The 17,954-nt window shown below is 38.2% G+C and overlaps 2 protein-coding genes across 2 annotated transcripts; one reads left to right on the forward strand and one right to left on the reverse strand.

The window, feature by feature from the left end:
* Positions 1 to 3,241: 3,241 nt before the first annotated feature.
* LOC109016026 (U-box domain-containing protein 15-like) lies at positions 3,242 to 6,771 on the reverse strand. Its single transcript, XM_035695514.1, has 4 exons — positions 6,152 to 6,771; positions 5,918 to 6,034; positions 4,893 to 5,318; positions 3,242 to 4,651 (listed from the first exon to the last, which is right to left on the reverse strand). The coding sequence occupies exons 1-4, from the start codon at positions 6,500 to 6,502 to the stop codon at positions 3,596 to 3,598; spliced, it is 1,950 nt and encodes a 649-aa protein (XP_035551407.1). The 5' UTR covers positions 6,503 to 6,771; the 3' UTR covers positions 3,242 to 3,595.
* Positions 6,772 to 8,532: 1,761 nt separating this feature from the next.
* Positions 8,533 to 17,721, forward strand: LOC118343855 (cyclin-B2-4-like). Its single transcript, XM_035683101.1, has 4 exons — positions 8,533 to 8,764; positions 8,996 to 9,054; positions 9,147 to 9,282; positions 17,361 to 17,721. Exons 2-4 carry the CDS (start codon positions 9,000 to 9,002, stop codon positions 17,404 to 17,406), a joined length of 237 nt encoding a protein of 78 aa, XP_035538994.1. The 5' UTR covers positions 8,533 to 8,764; positions 8,996 to 8,999; the 3' UTR covers positions 17,407 to 17,721.
* Positions 17,722 to 17,954: the final 233 nt, after the last annotated feature.

The raw sequence follows: 17,954 nt of genomic DNA on the forward strand, positions 1-17,954 counted from the left end.
TTTACCCTTTGTGTTTGGGGTTGGAATAATTGAGCGGACCCCACTCAACTAGGAAACGTATTGGTTGGAGAGTGAAATAATTCACTAATGGACCCCACTACTGCTTTTTTATTTTATTTATTTTCGTTTCGCTAACCTGTCCCAAACGGCAGAAATAAATACTCTAAAAATCTCTTGACCAATGTACGACAAGATTCACAGCGTCAGTAACCTTATCCTGCCCAGAAGACAAAGTCCAACCTTATCCTTTGATTTTTTTTTTTTTTTGGTGTTAAAAATATGGAGCGGGTCCCACTTTTAGACACGTACTGCTTTATTCTGGATTTTGAGAGATTTGTGGAGATAATGGAGAGGGTGGGGATTGAACTTGAAGGGCTGCTTGCTTATCGGTTGATTTTGGTGGTTAGCTGGAATTTCAAACCACGTGACAATGAGCCACTTGACTGGGTTTCAAGGCCCACTTGCTACTGTCTAGGTCATAACCAGGACAAATCATTGAATCCTGACTCCACCGATTCTCGTTCGTCTGTTTTCTTTCATTTCTTTTTCATTTTCAATACCAATATCACTCTTACGTTTTTGTCTAGATTAGATTCTCTACATTATATTTGAAGTTAAACTGATTTTTAGTTTTGTTTTTTAAATTGATGAGTTCGATTAATACTTTTTAAATTAAAAAATAATATTTGTAAATTTTGCACACTCTTTTAATAAAATTGATAAATTTAGAATTTACGTTAAATTTTTTTAAAAAAAAAAAAATACATGAGACTTACACGTTTTAAAATTATATATAATATTATTAAGTTATAATCTCATTTTGAACACGTACACTTTACTATTAAAGGCCTAAAGGGGAAAAAAAGAAAATATAGAAAATGAGATAAGAATGCCATAATCACTTTACTATTATCCTAAAGATAATCTGATCATTTGAAGCACTAAAAATAGAGTATACAGAGTTTCAAATAGATGCCAAATATAGAATGGTTAAATTGATTTTCCGTTTAACATATATGGATTTAGGCGATTAAGGATGCCATAATCATTTGAAGTTAGGTTACGATGAGATGTGACATCTGGCAAGGCGTGTTTTGGGAATAATATAAGGATCCACATTCTATACAATGCTAAATTAAGGGTGATATTGCCAACATATTGAGTTCTATCACTGTCAATCAATTGAGATTAAATAAATAAGACTAATGTTATATGTAATTTTAGAATTTGTAAATTTAATGTATTTTATTTAGAAAAGAAAAGTGAGGTTTCACTATTAAAATATAATTTTTTTATATAATTTTCAAATATTCTTAAAGGAAATAAAAATTGTATAAATAGTTTTTTAATAAAAATAATAATAATTACAGTTGTGAGTGTGTGAGTGTCGCGTAATTATTTAAAAAGAAATAAATATATATTATTTATATAAAAAAATTAATTTTTTAATAATAAATTTTATTTTTTTAAAAATAACTATATAATAATTACGCACATGACAACTCATTTATTTAACCAATCTCGAATATTCTCGACTTATGCCATGTTAAGATGCTTTTTTTCGGTTGCCGAGTCTAATCCCATCTTCTTATTTATTTTAGAAAAATTCTATCCTTAAATCTCATACACTACACATTATTTTTTTTTAATTTCTTTAATTTTATTATCTTATCAAATGTGTGGTATATAAATTATGAATAGAATAATTTAATTATTTTAAGAATAATAAAAGCAAAAAAAACTTTAAAAAAAATAAAAAAAATTATAATATATGATATATAGACTTATGAATAATAATACTCCTTATTTTATGACAAGGAGAGTTGGCGCACACCATCTAGCTAGTGCACTACTTTGTACAGACAAATTTGTAGCTAGCTAGCTACTGTCCAAATAGATCGAGAAACTTGCGTCCACTTGATGAGGTGTAGGGCCATTAAGCGTCGTTTGTATTATTAATTTCATCTCAACTTATTTTAATTCATCTCATTTTATTATTATAATTTTTTTAAATTTCTATAAAAAAATATAATAAATAATTTAATTTTTTTATTTTAAAATAAAATTTTTCAAATTTCTATATAAAATATAATAAATAATTTAATTTTTATTCTATTATTTACAAACTATTTCAATTCATTTCAAAATCTAAACCACTCTTTAAAGTGCCTGCCTACCCGACCCTACCTGCACTTGTGCATGGGCTTGGGCCTCCAACATGTACATTGTCTGATTGCAGTAGATATGTAATAATAATGACCCAAGAAAACAACATGCGCCTCTTTGACAGCTTCGAGATTGAAATATCTAACACAAAACAGATCTCGTATCCTTACACCGCTGCTGTCAGCTGATTCTCCGAGTCCAGACAAATTATAATTTCACTAGCCCCTACTACTACGTACCAAAAGAAGTAACGTCATAGCTCGATAAAACTTGGCGACCTGAAGATGAGGGATTTCAATTCAAAAGCTTCCTTCGTGTCTAACGGGCAGGCAGTACTGTGCAGTGAACCTAGCGCTTTTCGTGGTTCTATGCCAATATAGTAAATGTTTCTTTTCTCCAACTCCTCGACACATCTGCTAAGGTCTTGAACAAGAGATAAATGGCGAGGTACCGAAAAAATTATAAGCAACAGCAAACATATATAGTACTCTGATCAGAACTGAAAAAGAAGTAGATAGAATAGATAACGTTCTAAACCAGCATCACTGGCCCATCAAGTACTGCTGCTTCAGAAGCTTCCGCAGATATGAAGGTTTCATTTCCACAGGCGTAGTGATTCTCTGAACCTCGGATGCAGTACTAACATAGAAACAGATGGGTCTACATGTGGGGACAAGGTAACAAGAAAAGCTGTAGGGACTGGTGAAAATGCAGGTACATGGGATCTCATGCATACTTCTGGGCTACGTCCGGCCGATAATATAAAATTGTTCTCAATTCTTTTTAAAAAAGATCAGTTTTCGTTAAAACGTCTCTTGAACTGTTGTTCTGTTGGTGCAAAACATTGCAGTTGTAGGAAAAGAATGTCGCTAGCTGTGAATTATGATGTGCAGGATGACAATCAATGATCTCGATATATTACGTACATCCATGAGAGATAACATGAGAGTAATTTGAAGGGAATGAATGGTACTCTGCTGTCAAACGGGAGGAGGATGTCTTGTGAATCCCTGAGCGATAATATAAAACATTGTTACACACGATTTTGTCAAATATAAGAAATGCTACAAAAATAAAAAAGATAATTGTTTGATGTATAAGACTATAAAAGTTCTTAAGCCTCGTTTGTTTATACGACTCATCTCATCTCACCTAATTATTATATATTTTAGGCCTCTTTACTTCATATACATCACACCCTGAATAACAAATGCGAACAGCAATCATTCAATATGAACAAGGACACTTTAATCAAAGAAAAGCAAAAAATCATCAAATTGGAAAAGAACTACTGTGACTTTACGGAATATGTTCAATCTTCTTATCACTTCATATACATAACACACTGAATAACAAATGCTCTCTGCAGGCATTCATATGAACATGGGTACTTCAATCAAATAAAAGCTAAATAACCACATTGGAGATTCTATGGAATTTGTTCACTCTTGCTTATCAGCTGTAAAAATGTGTTTGCTTTCCTTTGAGCTCTATTGGTTCCACTCTTTGCAACCTCTGTCAAGTGCTCATATACTCCAAACTGAAGTGCTGCCAATATGAAATAAGAATTGTTTGATCCCAACTCAAGAAGAACTGATGTTGCACACTCCTTGTTCTTGGGGGTTCCATCTCGGATGAATTCGACAAGAGTTTCAATAAATGAGAGTTCTCCTATCTCTTGTCTTCCATCCGGATGTGATGCAAGAAGTAAGAAAATGGAAAGGGCCTCATCAACCATGCCCAAGTTTGTGTCCTTGAGTAACTGGAGTAAGGAGGGCACAATGCCAGCACTAATGGCCCTGGCCTTATTTGCTTGGTTGAGAGATAAATTGAAAAGTGCAGTGACTGCATCTTTTTTCCCTCTAATTGTCCCATTCTGCAACAGATCTACCAGTGGTGGAATGCCACCTGCTAACCCCACAGTTACTTTATTCTCATCCAGCATTGATAAGCTAAACAAAGCTGCTGCAGAGTTCTCTCTAGCCTCAATATTTCCTTTCTGCAAGACTTCTATTATAGATGGAATGGCTCCTTTTCTAGATATGAGTTTCTTATTAGTCTCATCAATGGATAAATTCAACAGAGCTGTTACAGCATGTTCTTGAATTTTAGAATCTGGATAGGACAGGATATGCACTAACGGCGGGATTCCTCCACTCTTAGCAATTATAACTCTGTTCTCGGGATTCTCTTTTGAGAGCATACGGATCTTCTTTACAGCCTTTCTCTGCACTTCCAACAGATTAGAATATAGGCTTTCAACCAAAGACATGACTTCCTCTTTGAGTTGTGCTGAGGAGTCCTCCTGGCACTCACAAATGTCTTTCTTAGGAAGCTGAAAATTGTTCTTCTCGCACCACTGCAAGATCAGATTTTTAAGAGCATAATTTGGTGCTAGTGATAGGTGAACCAGAGTTTGCCTTGTCTTCGGACAGGTCCGATGGTTGGCGTCGAACCACTTCTGTATGCTCTCTCTCTCGTATGTCTTTGATTAATAGCCAGAGAAACAAGGGTACAAAAATAGAAAATAAATATTAATTTCCATAAAATAAAAAAAAAAATGAATTCAACTGAATACAGCCCTTTTCTTCCTATCTACTTGTGCCACTTACATTCCATGTTATTGTGACTTATTGAATACTATTGGTTAACTGGTAAATTAAAGTATTCTACTTGCCCAAACAAAGAAAATGCGAATACAAGGGGATTAAACACTTAGAGATTACCTGTCCACTTGCAACAATAACAGGATCCGTCATTATCTCAAGTGTGATCGGGCAAAGGAACTCGTGAGGGATAATCAAAGATGTGCACTTCTCAAGCATTTTAGGCATTACAGGATCTTCAAGAACATTTGTGACTTCCATGCCTGCAACTTGTTTGAATTTGTTAAGAAGATCAATGATCTTTTGGGTAGTCTCTGCATTTTGCCTTCCTCTTTCTCTAACGAGGTTCCTCACAGCTATTGTCTCTATCTTAAGGTCCTCAATGGTATGCAGCGCCAGTTTATTTGCTAATCGTTCTATTATGGCACTGTCAGCATTCCGGTCATCCGTTTTAGAAAACACCACCATCATATCCATTGCTAGTTCTATGTCCTGTGTATCCGTTCGCTTCCTTGCTCTTCTAAGTTGCACGCTCATTAGCTCAATCTGAACCACAGCATAAGCACAAGTTTTAGAAATTTGAAGTGAAGAACAATATTATCTCACACAATGTTAAAAGAACTGGCTTAGATTATATAAACTTATGATCTACATCATTGCAATCAAACTACTTTGTTAAATCTCTTCAAACCCTTTCATGTCTTTGTATCTCTCAATTACATTTCAGTTCCCAACATTGAAAGCCTGTAAGGGCCTACAGAAGAAAAACAGGGGAAAAGAAGAAAGAAAAACCTTGACAATGCAAATATTCTGAACAGATGATCCTACATACTTCGAATGATTTATGTAGTTTTTTCAAGATTTTAGCTAAAGTATTAATTCAAAACGCAAATAATAGAAAATAAATTAACTTTTTCTATGTAAAATACATTCCATTGCCTTGTACAGAGTTCAGAACAGACGACAGATGAGCTACTTTTAAAATCATAACTAGTAGCCTATAAGCTATATGGCTAATTCTTCGAGAAGACCAAAGGCTCATAATTTCTCACCAAGCCAACAAAGATAAGAACGAGATGCATGCTATTACTTGACAGAATATAATTTCATATTTGGAAAAAAAGGGCGATGCTGATAGAAAATACCTGCTCTTTCATTTCATCCGAGACCTCAAGCGCCTCGCTAGGGAAACCATCCAAAGCTTGACTAAATTTTTCATAGACGGCATAAAATTTGACTGTGACCGCCTCGCTTTCCAATGCCTAAATTGACAACAAACCAGAATATATGAAAAAAATAACAGGAGAGAAAAAGGATCCCAATTATCTTGTTTACACCTTCTATGAAAGAAGATTCTCAAAAAGTTTCAAAGTCCTAACCAGATAGATCTTGCTACCCTCATTGCAGGTTTTCAATAATTTCTTTGCCATGAGAAAAGCCTTCTTCAAATTGCACAACCAAGCAACACCAGCCTCCGGAAGCGGCTTTTCGAGGTCCCTGATCTCTTCAAAAAGCGGCAACAAGACCTTCATGCGCCTAACAATACCGCAGCATTCTTTCCTCTGCGTCCTTCGGTAATCTCCAAACCGAGCCACTGATTCAACCACCCCCACTAGTTCTTCAACCACATCCAACTTGTCCGGTTGGTTCGAAGCGCCAAGCACGTTACCTTCCTCTACAATTTCCACTACCCCTCCTTCTCCCTCCTTTCGCTTTGCATCCATTGTCATGGATCTACAGCCAATGGACAACCCGGAAAGCTAGGGTTTCTGGGGTTTTTATATCAAGTACTCTGCCACTGAAGTAGATGTTCTAATTATTTTCCTTCCTTTCTACCACAGCATAATAATGGCCGTGGTCAGGAAGGTTGAGGGAAAGAGAAACGAGAAGAGAAAGAAAACCCTAACCCTAATATCCAGTGTGTAATTACAGGGCAGCGGTGCTTCTTTGGTGGGTGGTAAAGAAGGTTTTCGCGGGCTTTTCGGGTTTCTGTTCTTTTCGTGAGGAAATGCTTTCCGCGGAGCCTAAAATAGAAACCAACTTTTTTGAAAGGTTGTTAGCTAGTCTCGTTCCAACGGCTAGATAGTTCTGAGTAAATATGAGGCACTGAATCGTTAAAATTATTAAAGGATAATCCCTCGACACGTGAGACCAGTGTTAAAAATATAATTCACATTATTAAATTTATTTCTTTTTGTTAGTTTAGATTTTTGAGCAGTTTTAAATTACTTAAATAAAATATTACTCCAAACTAACGTTCACACAACATTTTAATATCTTCAAATTTCGGTGATCTTGCAATGCTAGCTTCCAACATGGGTAAGATACTAATTTTGGCATCGCATGGATGTTGATATGAGATGAGATGAAAAATCTATAAATAGTAACGAAATAATTTATAAATAGTAATGAAAAATCTATAAATAATAATAAAATATTTTAACTCAAACCATTTCATTACTATTCACAAATTTCTTATCTCTTCTTATTCCCCAAACATAATAAAATATTTTAATTCAAACCATGCCATTATTATTCATAGATTTATTATCTCATCCAATTTCTCAAACATCTTCTATTATTAAACTAGTTAAATGTAAAAAAAAAAAAATTATATTATCAAGTCAGTATGTAGAATACAATTAATAAAGTGCTAAGTAGAATACTCAATGTGTAATATATATCTCATGACAAAGCATAAGAAAACTATGTTCTTCACTTAGCTTGTATAATTCATGTACTTAAAGCCTAGGCAAGTTTGGACATTATGAGAATTCTCGAAATTTCTCATAATTACATTCTCAAACATCACTCAAATATAAAACACATTTTAATTTCAAATCTTTCATTAATCACTATCTAATCATTATTCAAATCAAAAAATCAATACAACTTTTACAAACTTTAAAATAGAAATTATATTTAAATAATTTTTTAACTTTATAATATTTTTATTCAACTTTTTATCTCTGATAATTTTCTGAAATTTAAGAAAATAACTTCACTCAAACTATTTTACTATTATTAACAAAATCTTAAAGAATTCCAAGTGTTCAAAGATGCCATTTATATCCTTCCAACATGTTCACCCAGGCAAAATATTTGTTGTATCAAATATATGGTTCCAGCCAAGGAACATGGGGGAGTGGATGGAACTATTCAAAGAAGGCAGAGAGCTAGGCTTAATGCATGGGTTGACAAGTAGTTACATAGAATAACCAAATTATCTGCAACCATATGATCAGATGGATTGGGTTTTGTTTAATTAATTTGTGGAGTTGAAATCATGACCATTTGGAATTGCAATTTCAAGCATTGTGATTGTATTTAAGCAGGTGATCATGAAGATAATCCATAGAAAAAACAACACTTTGAAATCCCAAGTACTGCTAATGATTTCAACAATTTAATTACTCATGCATGCATGCATTTTGGTTCAATTAGAACTAATTTCTCCTCCCGGACGTGGAAATTATGGGCATGCAAATTAACAAAAGGATATATCGCTTTTTTTTTTTTTTGACATCCGATATATCGCTTTTATTACGATCCTACCGGCCTTAAATATGGTACTGATGTGTGAGGGTGATACGAAAGTTTGAAAGCACATGACATGCGAAGGTAGCCGTTAAGGCGGACACGTGACAACGCAACTTTTCATCTGGGAGATCCGACGGCAACGATTCACTAGCCGTTATATTTAAAAATGGTATAGAGGACCAATGTCCGGACATATCCGCTGTTTCGGTCACAATTTCCCTCATGCGGTTCGTCCCTTTTTCCTCTAAAAGTTATTTTTCCTTTGTATTAACCCTTAAAAAGCTGAAGGGAGAGGGGGAGGGAGAGAGAGAGAGAGAGATCCTTCCGTGTCTCAATGGAGTTTTCTGAATAGTCTCTCTCTGTTTTTTTTTTTTTTTGAGTTTCAAGAAAGATCGTATTACGGCCAGAAAGGTGTACCATGATCATGATTTGGGATGTCTTCTGCTGGAAAGGTAATCCGTGAAGTTCTTGGTCTTTGTTATTGGTGTTTGCAATTTATGACCTGGTTATTGCTTTTTATCTCAGTTCTTGAGCGGTTTCTTTTCCCTTTCTTTTATTTGGTTTTCGATCGAGGGGCTTCAGTGCTCTTTTTCCTAACTCTGCGATTGGTGATTGGCATTATGGTCTGTGATTGTGATTGGATTCTGATTTTTTGTTATGGTGATTGCTCTTTTTATTAATAGAGAAATGGTTGGATCAGACGAGAACAATTCGGGCGTGATCGGACTCTCAAATCTTCAAGGTACTTGACCCAGATTTGATTTTAAAATTTACAAGTTTACACTGGAAACCCTGGTTTGATTTGTTTTTGCGTTTTTAACATGTGGAAATTAGAAGTTGGATTTCGTGCTGGAGGTGGAAAATGGGGTTTGGGCGTTGGACACAACCGGCGAGCGCTGAGCAGCATTGACCGGAATATAGTAGGAGCGCCTTCTTATCCTTGTGCTGTCAACAAAAATGTCTTTTCAGAGTAGGTTCTCATTCCCTAATGCATTTATGGTTGCTGTGGAAAAACTCGAATAAATGTCGTCTTTTGGTTACTTTACATAGTCGATCAATTCAATTTAAGTAGGAATTAGATGGAGGGGTGTCCACGTGGGGCTGACCCCCTACTGCTTGTAACGTATGGCTTGCATTACTGTCGTTTCACAACACAATTGAAGGCTGGCCAGCCGTGCAGAAGAGGACCTCCTCAATTGTGTTTTTGGTACCATTTGAAAAATAAAAAAAGATTCTTTCTTTTTGTTCTCTCTTGATAAAATACTTAGACTGTAGATTGATTAAGTGTTACTCTAGTTCCATACTACGTAGTACACTTTCACCACTAAGAGAAAACGCTTGGAGTTTAGCAATCTGGAAAAATTTGTGGAGCAATTCTTTAAGCTGAGCTTGAGGTACTTTTCTGCTGTGCATTCTAACATTGGTACCAGAGACAGGTTTTTTTTTGAATTGCTTCCAGTTTATTTTTTTTTTCTCGCATATGCTTGAGATTTGTATGGTGTATTTTTTTTTCATCCTTTTTTTTTTATCTGTTTAAAAAAAAAAAGGGCGCACTAGGCGGTGTGCGCAGCACCATCGTGGTGCAGCGCGCACCACTGCGGTGCAGCGCCCACCAGCGAGGTGCTGTGCTCACCACAGAGGCGCTGCGCCCACCACCGCGGTGCAACGCGCACCACCGCGGTGCAACACCCACCAGCGAGGTGCTGCGCGCGCGCACCAGCGAGGTGCAGCGCGCTGCACGCACCAATGAGGTGGTCGGCAGCACCCTACTGCTTGGACCGATCACTTCCGCCGCCTGCGGTGCTGCGTGGGAGGCTCCAGGGCGTGTTGCTGTGGAACGGCTACTGTTCACGTGAACAGTAGCCGATGGAGGAAGAAGATGACCATTAGATCATCTGACTTCCATGGGCTTGGGCCTCATGGCCCGGCCCACACTCTTTTTTTCTTTTTATGTCTCGGGCTGGGCTTGGCCCAATGTTTTTTTTTGGGCCATTCGGCCCTTCAGTGTTTTTAAAAAAAAAAAAAGAAAACTGGGCAATTTTTTTTAAAAGCCCAACTTTATCAAGCCCATTTTTTTTTAACAAAAAATAAAAAGGAGGGGATGAAATTTGCATGACTAATATATGGTAAGATATATTGTTATATTACATGTGATTTTTTATTTAATGTTTTAGATTAAATTTGATCACATGTGAATATATAGTTATATTCATGCTATTTTTTTTATTCCATTATGTTATATTATATGTGATCTTTTATTTAATTTGTTATATAAATGTGATTACATGTATATATATGAATTGAACATGTGGATATGTGATTATTTTATCATCTATGAATGTTTATACATTAGTCTTTATTGATAAAATAGAAAAATTTTCACTAAATAAGTCTTAGTTAGAATTGTCAGTGTAAATGATAGACTGAAAAAGAAATTGCAGTGACTCCAGTAAGAACTGTAAATGCACTGTATAGCCAAAAGACCACAGTGACCCCAGTAAGAACTGTAAATGCACTGATGGAATAAGAAAAATGGACTGTAATGGTCTTATATGAACCATCTTTGTAAACTGGCCCAACAGGTTACTGTGGTTGGAGTAGCTGTCCTTGTAGACTGGCCCAAAAGGTTACTGCGATTTTAGTAGGTTATGTCTTTACATGTGACTAGGACTAGATGACTACTTAATATAGTGGGAGTATGGTTGAGATTTATGATTAATTCTCCCATATTTTTTTTTGAATTTGCGCGGGAATTAGGTTAGAAATTTAATAATTGGATATTGTGGCGCAAGAGATGATTCTGAAGCCTAGCGACTTTTCGATCTTGCGACATGTCTAAATTATTTTTTTTCTAACTTGGATGGACGCGACAGATTTCTTAGGTGTGCGTGTAGTAATATCCCTTCTTTGCGTATTGTAGTGAAATGACATCCAAGAGTATAGTTGCCGATTTAAACAAAGGGGAGAAATTGGATGGGGAGAACTACGACATTTGGCATCGCAAGATCCAATATGTTTTAGATGAGCAAGAGGTCTTGGAGGCCTTATCTCACTCCCTTACTCAGCTCGGGGAAGGGACCTCGGAACAATACAAAATAGATCAACTAGCCTATACTCAATGGGCTAAGAAAAGTCGGTGCGCGCGTGTAATAATGTTAAGCACTAGGTTGCGTGGGTTAACCATGAGGTTTGACTCCTATAAGATGCGCTCTGACCACACGATGAAGCAGCATCTTAGGGCTATGTCAACCATGATCCGCGAACTTAAGTCGGCAGGAAACAACCCGACTGATGAACAGCAAGTCCAGGCAGTGATAAGATCACTGCCGAATTCTTGGGAGAATATGAGCCAGAACCTGACGTATAACGAGAATATCAAAGACATTGATGATGTCACGCGTCACTTGGAATTGGAGGCTGAGCGCCTAGAGGCTGCCAAGCCCAATCACACGGCCTATGTGGCTGATTCTGGTTCGCGTAAGGCATCAAGGCCTAAGCACAAGAAGTCCAAGAATGGAGTGATCCGCGAACTTAAGTCGGCAGGAAACAACCTGACTGATGAACAGCAAGTCCAGGATCACTGCCGAATTCTTGGGAGACTTTGATGATGTCTCGCGTCACTTGGAATTGGAGGCTGAGCGCCTAGAGGCTGCCAAGCCCAATCACACGGCCTATGTGGCTGATTCTGGTTCGCGTAAGGCATCAAGGCCTAAGCACAAGAAGTCCAAGAATGGAGTAGTTGCTGGACAAATTAAGAAGGTGTCAGGAACTTCTCAGCGCAACAAGAGGGGCAAGCGCGGGAAGAACAAGTCGAAATTAGAGTGCTTCAACTGTGGAAAGAATGACCACTTCGCTCGTGACTGCACTGAGCCGAAGAAGGTACACTCTGACTTTTCTCGCATTGTTTTTGTAACTAGCCATGTGATGGTTGCTCACTCCTATCATGTGTGGACTGTTGATTCAGGAGCGACCGAACACATAGCGCGAGACAGAGTCGGATTTGTTGAGTATCGCCGGATTCCAGTTGGGAGTCGTGATATCAAGGTGGGGAATGGAGCTAGCGTGGAGGTATTGGGACTTGGTATCTACAAGCTGGACTTGGGGTGGCCGCACTCTTTTCCTTCACAATGTGCTATACGCTCCGGAGATCCGACGAAACTTACTTTCTATTTATGTTTCTTTTCATTTGGGCCATGTGTTTTATGGCAATGCTTTTCTTCAAGACGGTTTTATGATTTTGAATTTGGAGTATTCAAATATAAATGAGTCTATTGCTTTTCTTTCTACATCTGATAATTTGGATTCATATAAATGGCATGCTAGGCTTGGCCATATAGGGCAAGATAGAATGACTAGGTTAGCTAGAGAATGCCACATGTGAACATTGTCTAATGGGAAAAGCTAAGAGAAAACCGTTTGGAAAAGCCACAAGGGCATCTTTTCCACTGCAATTAGTCCACTCAGACATCTGTGGTCCAATGAGTGTGAGGGCAAGACACGGAGGTGTCTACTTCATCACATTTATAGATGATTTTTCACGTTACGGTCATGTCTACTTAATCTCCCATAAGTCTGAAGCATTGGAATGCTTTAGGCGATATCTAAGAATGGTTGAGAATCAGTTAGACAAGAGTTTAAAAGCTTTAAGAACTGACCGAGGACGAGAATATCTCTCTGAGCAATTTAAAACGCTCTGTGATGAAAAAGGAATCAAAAGACAGTTGACGATGCCGAGTACGCCGCAGCAAAATGGCGTGGCGGAAAGGAGAAATCGAACACTGCATGAGATGGTTAGGTCAATGATGACGCAAGCAAACCTACCAATTTCTTTTTGGGGGGATGATGCACTTTTGATTGCTACCTACATTCTTAACCGAGTGCCCTCCAAATTAGTAACTTCCACCCCATATGAACTATGGACCGGCGAGAAACCCAATTTGAGTAACTTGCGGCCATGGGGTTCAACGGGTTTTGTTCACAACCTTTCTCATAAGTATGGGAAGTTAGGCCCTAGAGGGAAGAAGTGTATCTTTATAAGGTACTCAGAACACTCTAAAGGGTATGTATTAATAGGTGAACAATCTGATGGAAGTGTGACTGAGATTGAGTCACGAGATGTGGATTTCATTGAAGATCAGTTTCCAAGTAGAGGTGAGGTTGATAGGAGTTTAGAACTTCATGAGATTGTGGAACAAGACCAAGGAATTTAGTTGAGAATGAGGAAGAAATTCTTCAAGCTCCTACAAATTATTTGAATCCGAGTGGGAGTACATCACTTGTCAATCAATCACAACAATCTCAGCCGCGTAGAAGCACATGTGAAAGTATTACCCGTCGTCGTTTTGAGATTGAAGGGGAAGCTTTTATGGTAGCTCCGCATGATGATGACGAGCATAGGACAATTTATGAGGCTCCTCTGAAGATGAGAGGATGAAAGCTCTTAATGATGAGATTGAGTCTATGAAGACTAACCAGGTCTAGGATCTGGTTGATCTACCAATAGGGCATAAGACTATTGGGAACAAATGGGTTCTTAAGGTCAAACGCAAGTCGGATGGATTAATAGATAAGTACAAAGCTCGCTTAGTGGTGAAAGGATATACCCAACAAGAAGGTATAGACTATGAGGAGACTTTTTCACCAGTGGTGAGGTTTGCCTCAATTCGCCTGATTCTAGATATAGTAGCAAACATGGATTTGGAACTCTACCAGATGGACGTTAAGACAGTATTTCTCAATGGAGAACTAGATGAGGAGATCTATATGGATCAACCAACGGGTTTTGTGGTCAAAGGTCAAGAGCGCAAAGTGTGCATGCTCAAACGATCTATATATGGCCTAAAGCAATCATCTAGACAAATGGTACCTCAGATTCCATCGAGCCATTCTCTCGAATGGGTTTACGATGATCACAGATGATCATTATGTTTATGTCAAAAGGTCTAAGAAGAGTTTCATTATGTTGTCATTATATGTTGACGACATACTACTAGCTGGAAATAATAAAGGGTTGATAGTCGCCACAAAAGAGTGGTTATCCTTCAATTTTGAGATGAAGGATATGGGTGAGGCAGAATACATTCTGGGAGTTAAGATCTACAGAGATCGCTCAAAGAGACTTTTGTGTTTGTCTCAACAGACTTACATAAAAAAAGTCCTCGAGCGCTTCCTAATGAATGGATGTAAACCCATTAACACCCCTGTTGCAAGGAGCGAGAACTTGTCTAAAGTGATGTGTCCTAAGACTCAAAAATAAAAAGAAAAGATGGCTCGTGTCCCTTATGCTAATGCTGTGGGTAGTCTGATGTACGCAATGATGTGTACTGGGCCTGACATATGCTATGCAGTTGGCTTAGTGAGTAGATTCCAATCAAACCCCGAACTAGCTCACTGGAAAGCGGTCAAAAGGATTATGCGATATCTCAAGGGAACTGCGGACTATGTGCTTTGCTATCAGGGTTCAGATTTGCAGCTAAGATGTTATAGTGATGCCGATTGGGGCAGCGACCTAGATGAGCGCAAATCAACCACTGGGTATGTCTTTCTGCTCAACCAAGGCGCCATTACATGGAGTAGCAAGAAACAATCCTGTATAGCGTTATCTACCATGGAGGCAGAATACATAGCATGTTCTGCAGCAGTTCAAGAAGCTGTTTGGTTACGGAGGTTCCTCAAGCATTTAGATATTGGCACGGATACATCAGATCCGGTGACAATATTCTGCGATAGCATGGCAGCTCTCGCATATATGCTAAGGACTCAAAGTATCATGGAAGAACCAAACACATAGATATCAGATATCACTACATCATAGACATGATAGCGCAAAAGTAAGTGGTTCTGAAACATCTTTCTACAAGTCGCATGGTTGCTGATCCCTTAACGAAGCCTATAGCAAGAGATGTCTTTGAGGCTCATGTTAGGAATCTAGGACTGCGTAGACTATAAATGTAATTTGTGTTTCAAATAACATAAAGATGTAACATTTCTTTTGGGATATTAATACAATATGATTCAGTTCTTGTCTTTATCGTATTGTTTTTAATACACACACAAGATATGTCAACAGGCTTAGATCGGCTCACTCACACGAGCGATCGCCTCTAGCGCTTAAGTAGCGAGTAGAGATGAGACATTGTGTCTCTAGGTACTTGTCCAAAGGGATAAGTTGGTTGACACAAAGTTATGTCGCCTTAGTGAGAGCTAAGATGAGGTCCATTGATAGGACTATGCATGGGTTACCCCACCATCCATGTAGCCTGTAGTAAGCCAGATGCGAGTTCCTCTTTGACGCCTTGGAGACTTGCAAATTGAGGAATTCGGGTTAGACGCTTAAGGAGCTGCTAGACTGAGGTCTGTACGGTGTTGATATAGACATATGCTCTTTAAGAAAGAGAAATCCACCGTAGCATGTGTTTCATACTATATGTGCTTATACGACCATATGAGTAAGTGAGTAAAATGTTTCCCTCTTTCTCACTGTGTGAGTCTCATTTCTTAAAAAATGTCCTTTACTTTTAACTATGTCACGAGATGGAGGTTGTGATGTTTGCTACTTTGGCATGCTGTCTATGACCATGATTAATACGGTCTAAAGAGGTATTGTTGGGAAAGCAGTTCGACCAAAATTGAGTGATATGAGTGTAAAGGGAAGACTATTCAATATCGTATCTTCGATAGTGTTTGCTGACGTCATACAAATGACGCTACATCTCGGTAGCGGCTAAAGGTTGTGAACACATTGAAATATTTGGAGGTAGTCAAGCATTGTTCTGAGTTTTTAAACTCAAGAGGGTTCGAAAATGCTTGATCTTGATGCGATCGAATAAGTCTAGGACATGACCAGACACGTTAGGGATGTTACTATGCTGGTCTTCTCTGGGAGAGATTTGGTGTATGTACTCCCTCCTTTCTACAGATGTGCTTGGTGGTCGCACAACCTATTTATTTGTATGAACAAGATTGAGAACATTAGAGAGATGCTGACCTAGGGTCATGCCCAATGTGTGCGAGTGGGAGATATTAGATGGAGGGGCGCCCACGTTGGCCTTGGCCTTGGCCAGTCGTGCAGAGGAGGACTATATACCTCCTCAATTGTGTTTTTGGCACCATCTGAAAAATAGAAAAAAACTCTGTTTCTTTTTGTTCTCTCTTGATAAAATACTTAGGCTGTGGATTGATTAAGTGTTACTCTAGTTCCATACTACGTAGTACACTTTCACCACTAAGAGAAAACGCTTGGAGTTTAGCAATCTGGAAAAACTTGTGGAGCAATTCTTTAAGCTGAGCTTGAGGTACTTTTCCATTATGCATTCTAACAGTAGGAAAAATTGATGCATTACTCTAAGTTTGCAATAAAAGTTTGCAATAAAAGATCGTAGAATATAAAAACATGAAGTACTTCAAGACAAAGAAACTTAAATAAGACGATCTGCTTGGTCACCAGAAAAGATGCTGATCGCAATAAGAAACCCCCAATTCCGGCACATCGGCCAATTACAACATAAAGCTTAGTTATCCTCTTTAAAATGTATCTTAAAGTAAAAAGTGTTGAGCATATGGAGTCTAGCTGCTCGAGCGAACACAAGTCAGAGAGTTCGCTCAAAGATATCTCGACAGACTGCTCGAGCAAAGATAAGTCCGAGAGTTCGCTCGACACCGCTCGACACATGGCTCGAGTGAACACAAGTCAGAGAGTTCGCTCGAAGAGCCGCTCGACACATGGCTCGAGCAGTTGCGGAAAACAGGTTCGCTCGATGCGGGCTCGACACGCCGCTCGAGCGAACTTCACTAATTCTGTTTTGATTAGGGTTTCCGCCGCATGTCATATATATGATGTTGTTATTCTGGCTTGTACTGTGTAGAGTGAACAGTAGCCGTCCAAAACAATTGTATTGTGATTCCTCAAGAAATAAAAAATCCTCTGCAACTCCCGTGGATGTAGGCAATTTGCCGAACCACGTAAATATTGTGTCGTGTGTGATTGGTTGTTTTTTCCTGTGTTTGAATTTACTTTTTGTCATTGTTTTTCACAACAATTGGTATCAGAGCCAGGTTTGGGTCTGAGAATAAACGATGGCTGGAGAGGAAGTGAAGGTATCGGGGATCGAGAAGTTTGATGGCATGGATCATGGATACTGGAGGATGCAGATAGAGGATTACCTCTATGGGAAGAGACTTCATCTTCCATTATTGGGGATTAAGTCGGACTGCATGTCAGTTGCTGATTGGACCCTGTTGGATCGACAGGTTCTGGGGGTTATTCGTCTAACCCTGTCGAGATCCGTTACACACAACGTCATCAAGGAGAAGACGACTGCGGATCTCATAGTGGTTTTGTGAGGTATGTATGAAAAGCCATAAGCAAATAACAAGGTACATCTGATGAAAAAGTTATTTAATTTGAAGATGACAGATGGTACGTCTGTTGCACAACATCTGAATGATTTTAATACTATTACAAATCAATTGTTGTCTATTGAAATTGAATTTGATGATGAGATACGTGCACTGATACTATTGACATCACTGCCAAATAGTTAGGAAGCCATGAGAATGGCTGTCAGTAATTCTGCCGGTAAGTCAAAGTTGAAATATGATGATATCCGTGATTTGATTTTGGCCGAGGAGGTACGTAGGAGA

This window comes from Juglans regia, chromosome 11, assembly GCF_001411555.2.
Source record: "Juglans regia cultivar Chandler chromosome 11, Walnut 2.0, whole genome shotgun sequence".
NCBI classification, from domain to species: Eukaryota; Viridiplantae; Streptophyta; class Magnoliopsida; order Fagales; family Juglandaceae; genus Juglans; species Juglans regia.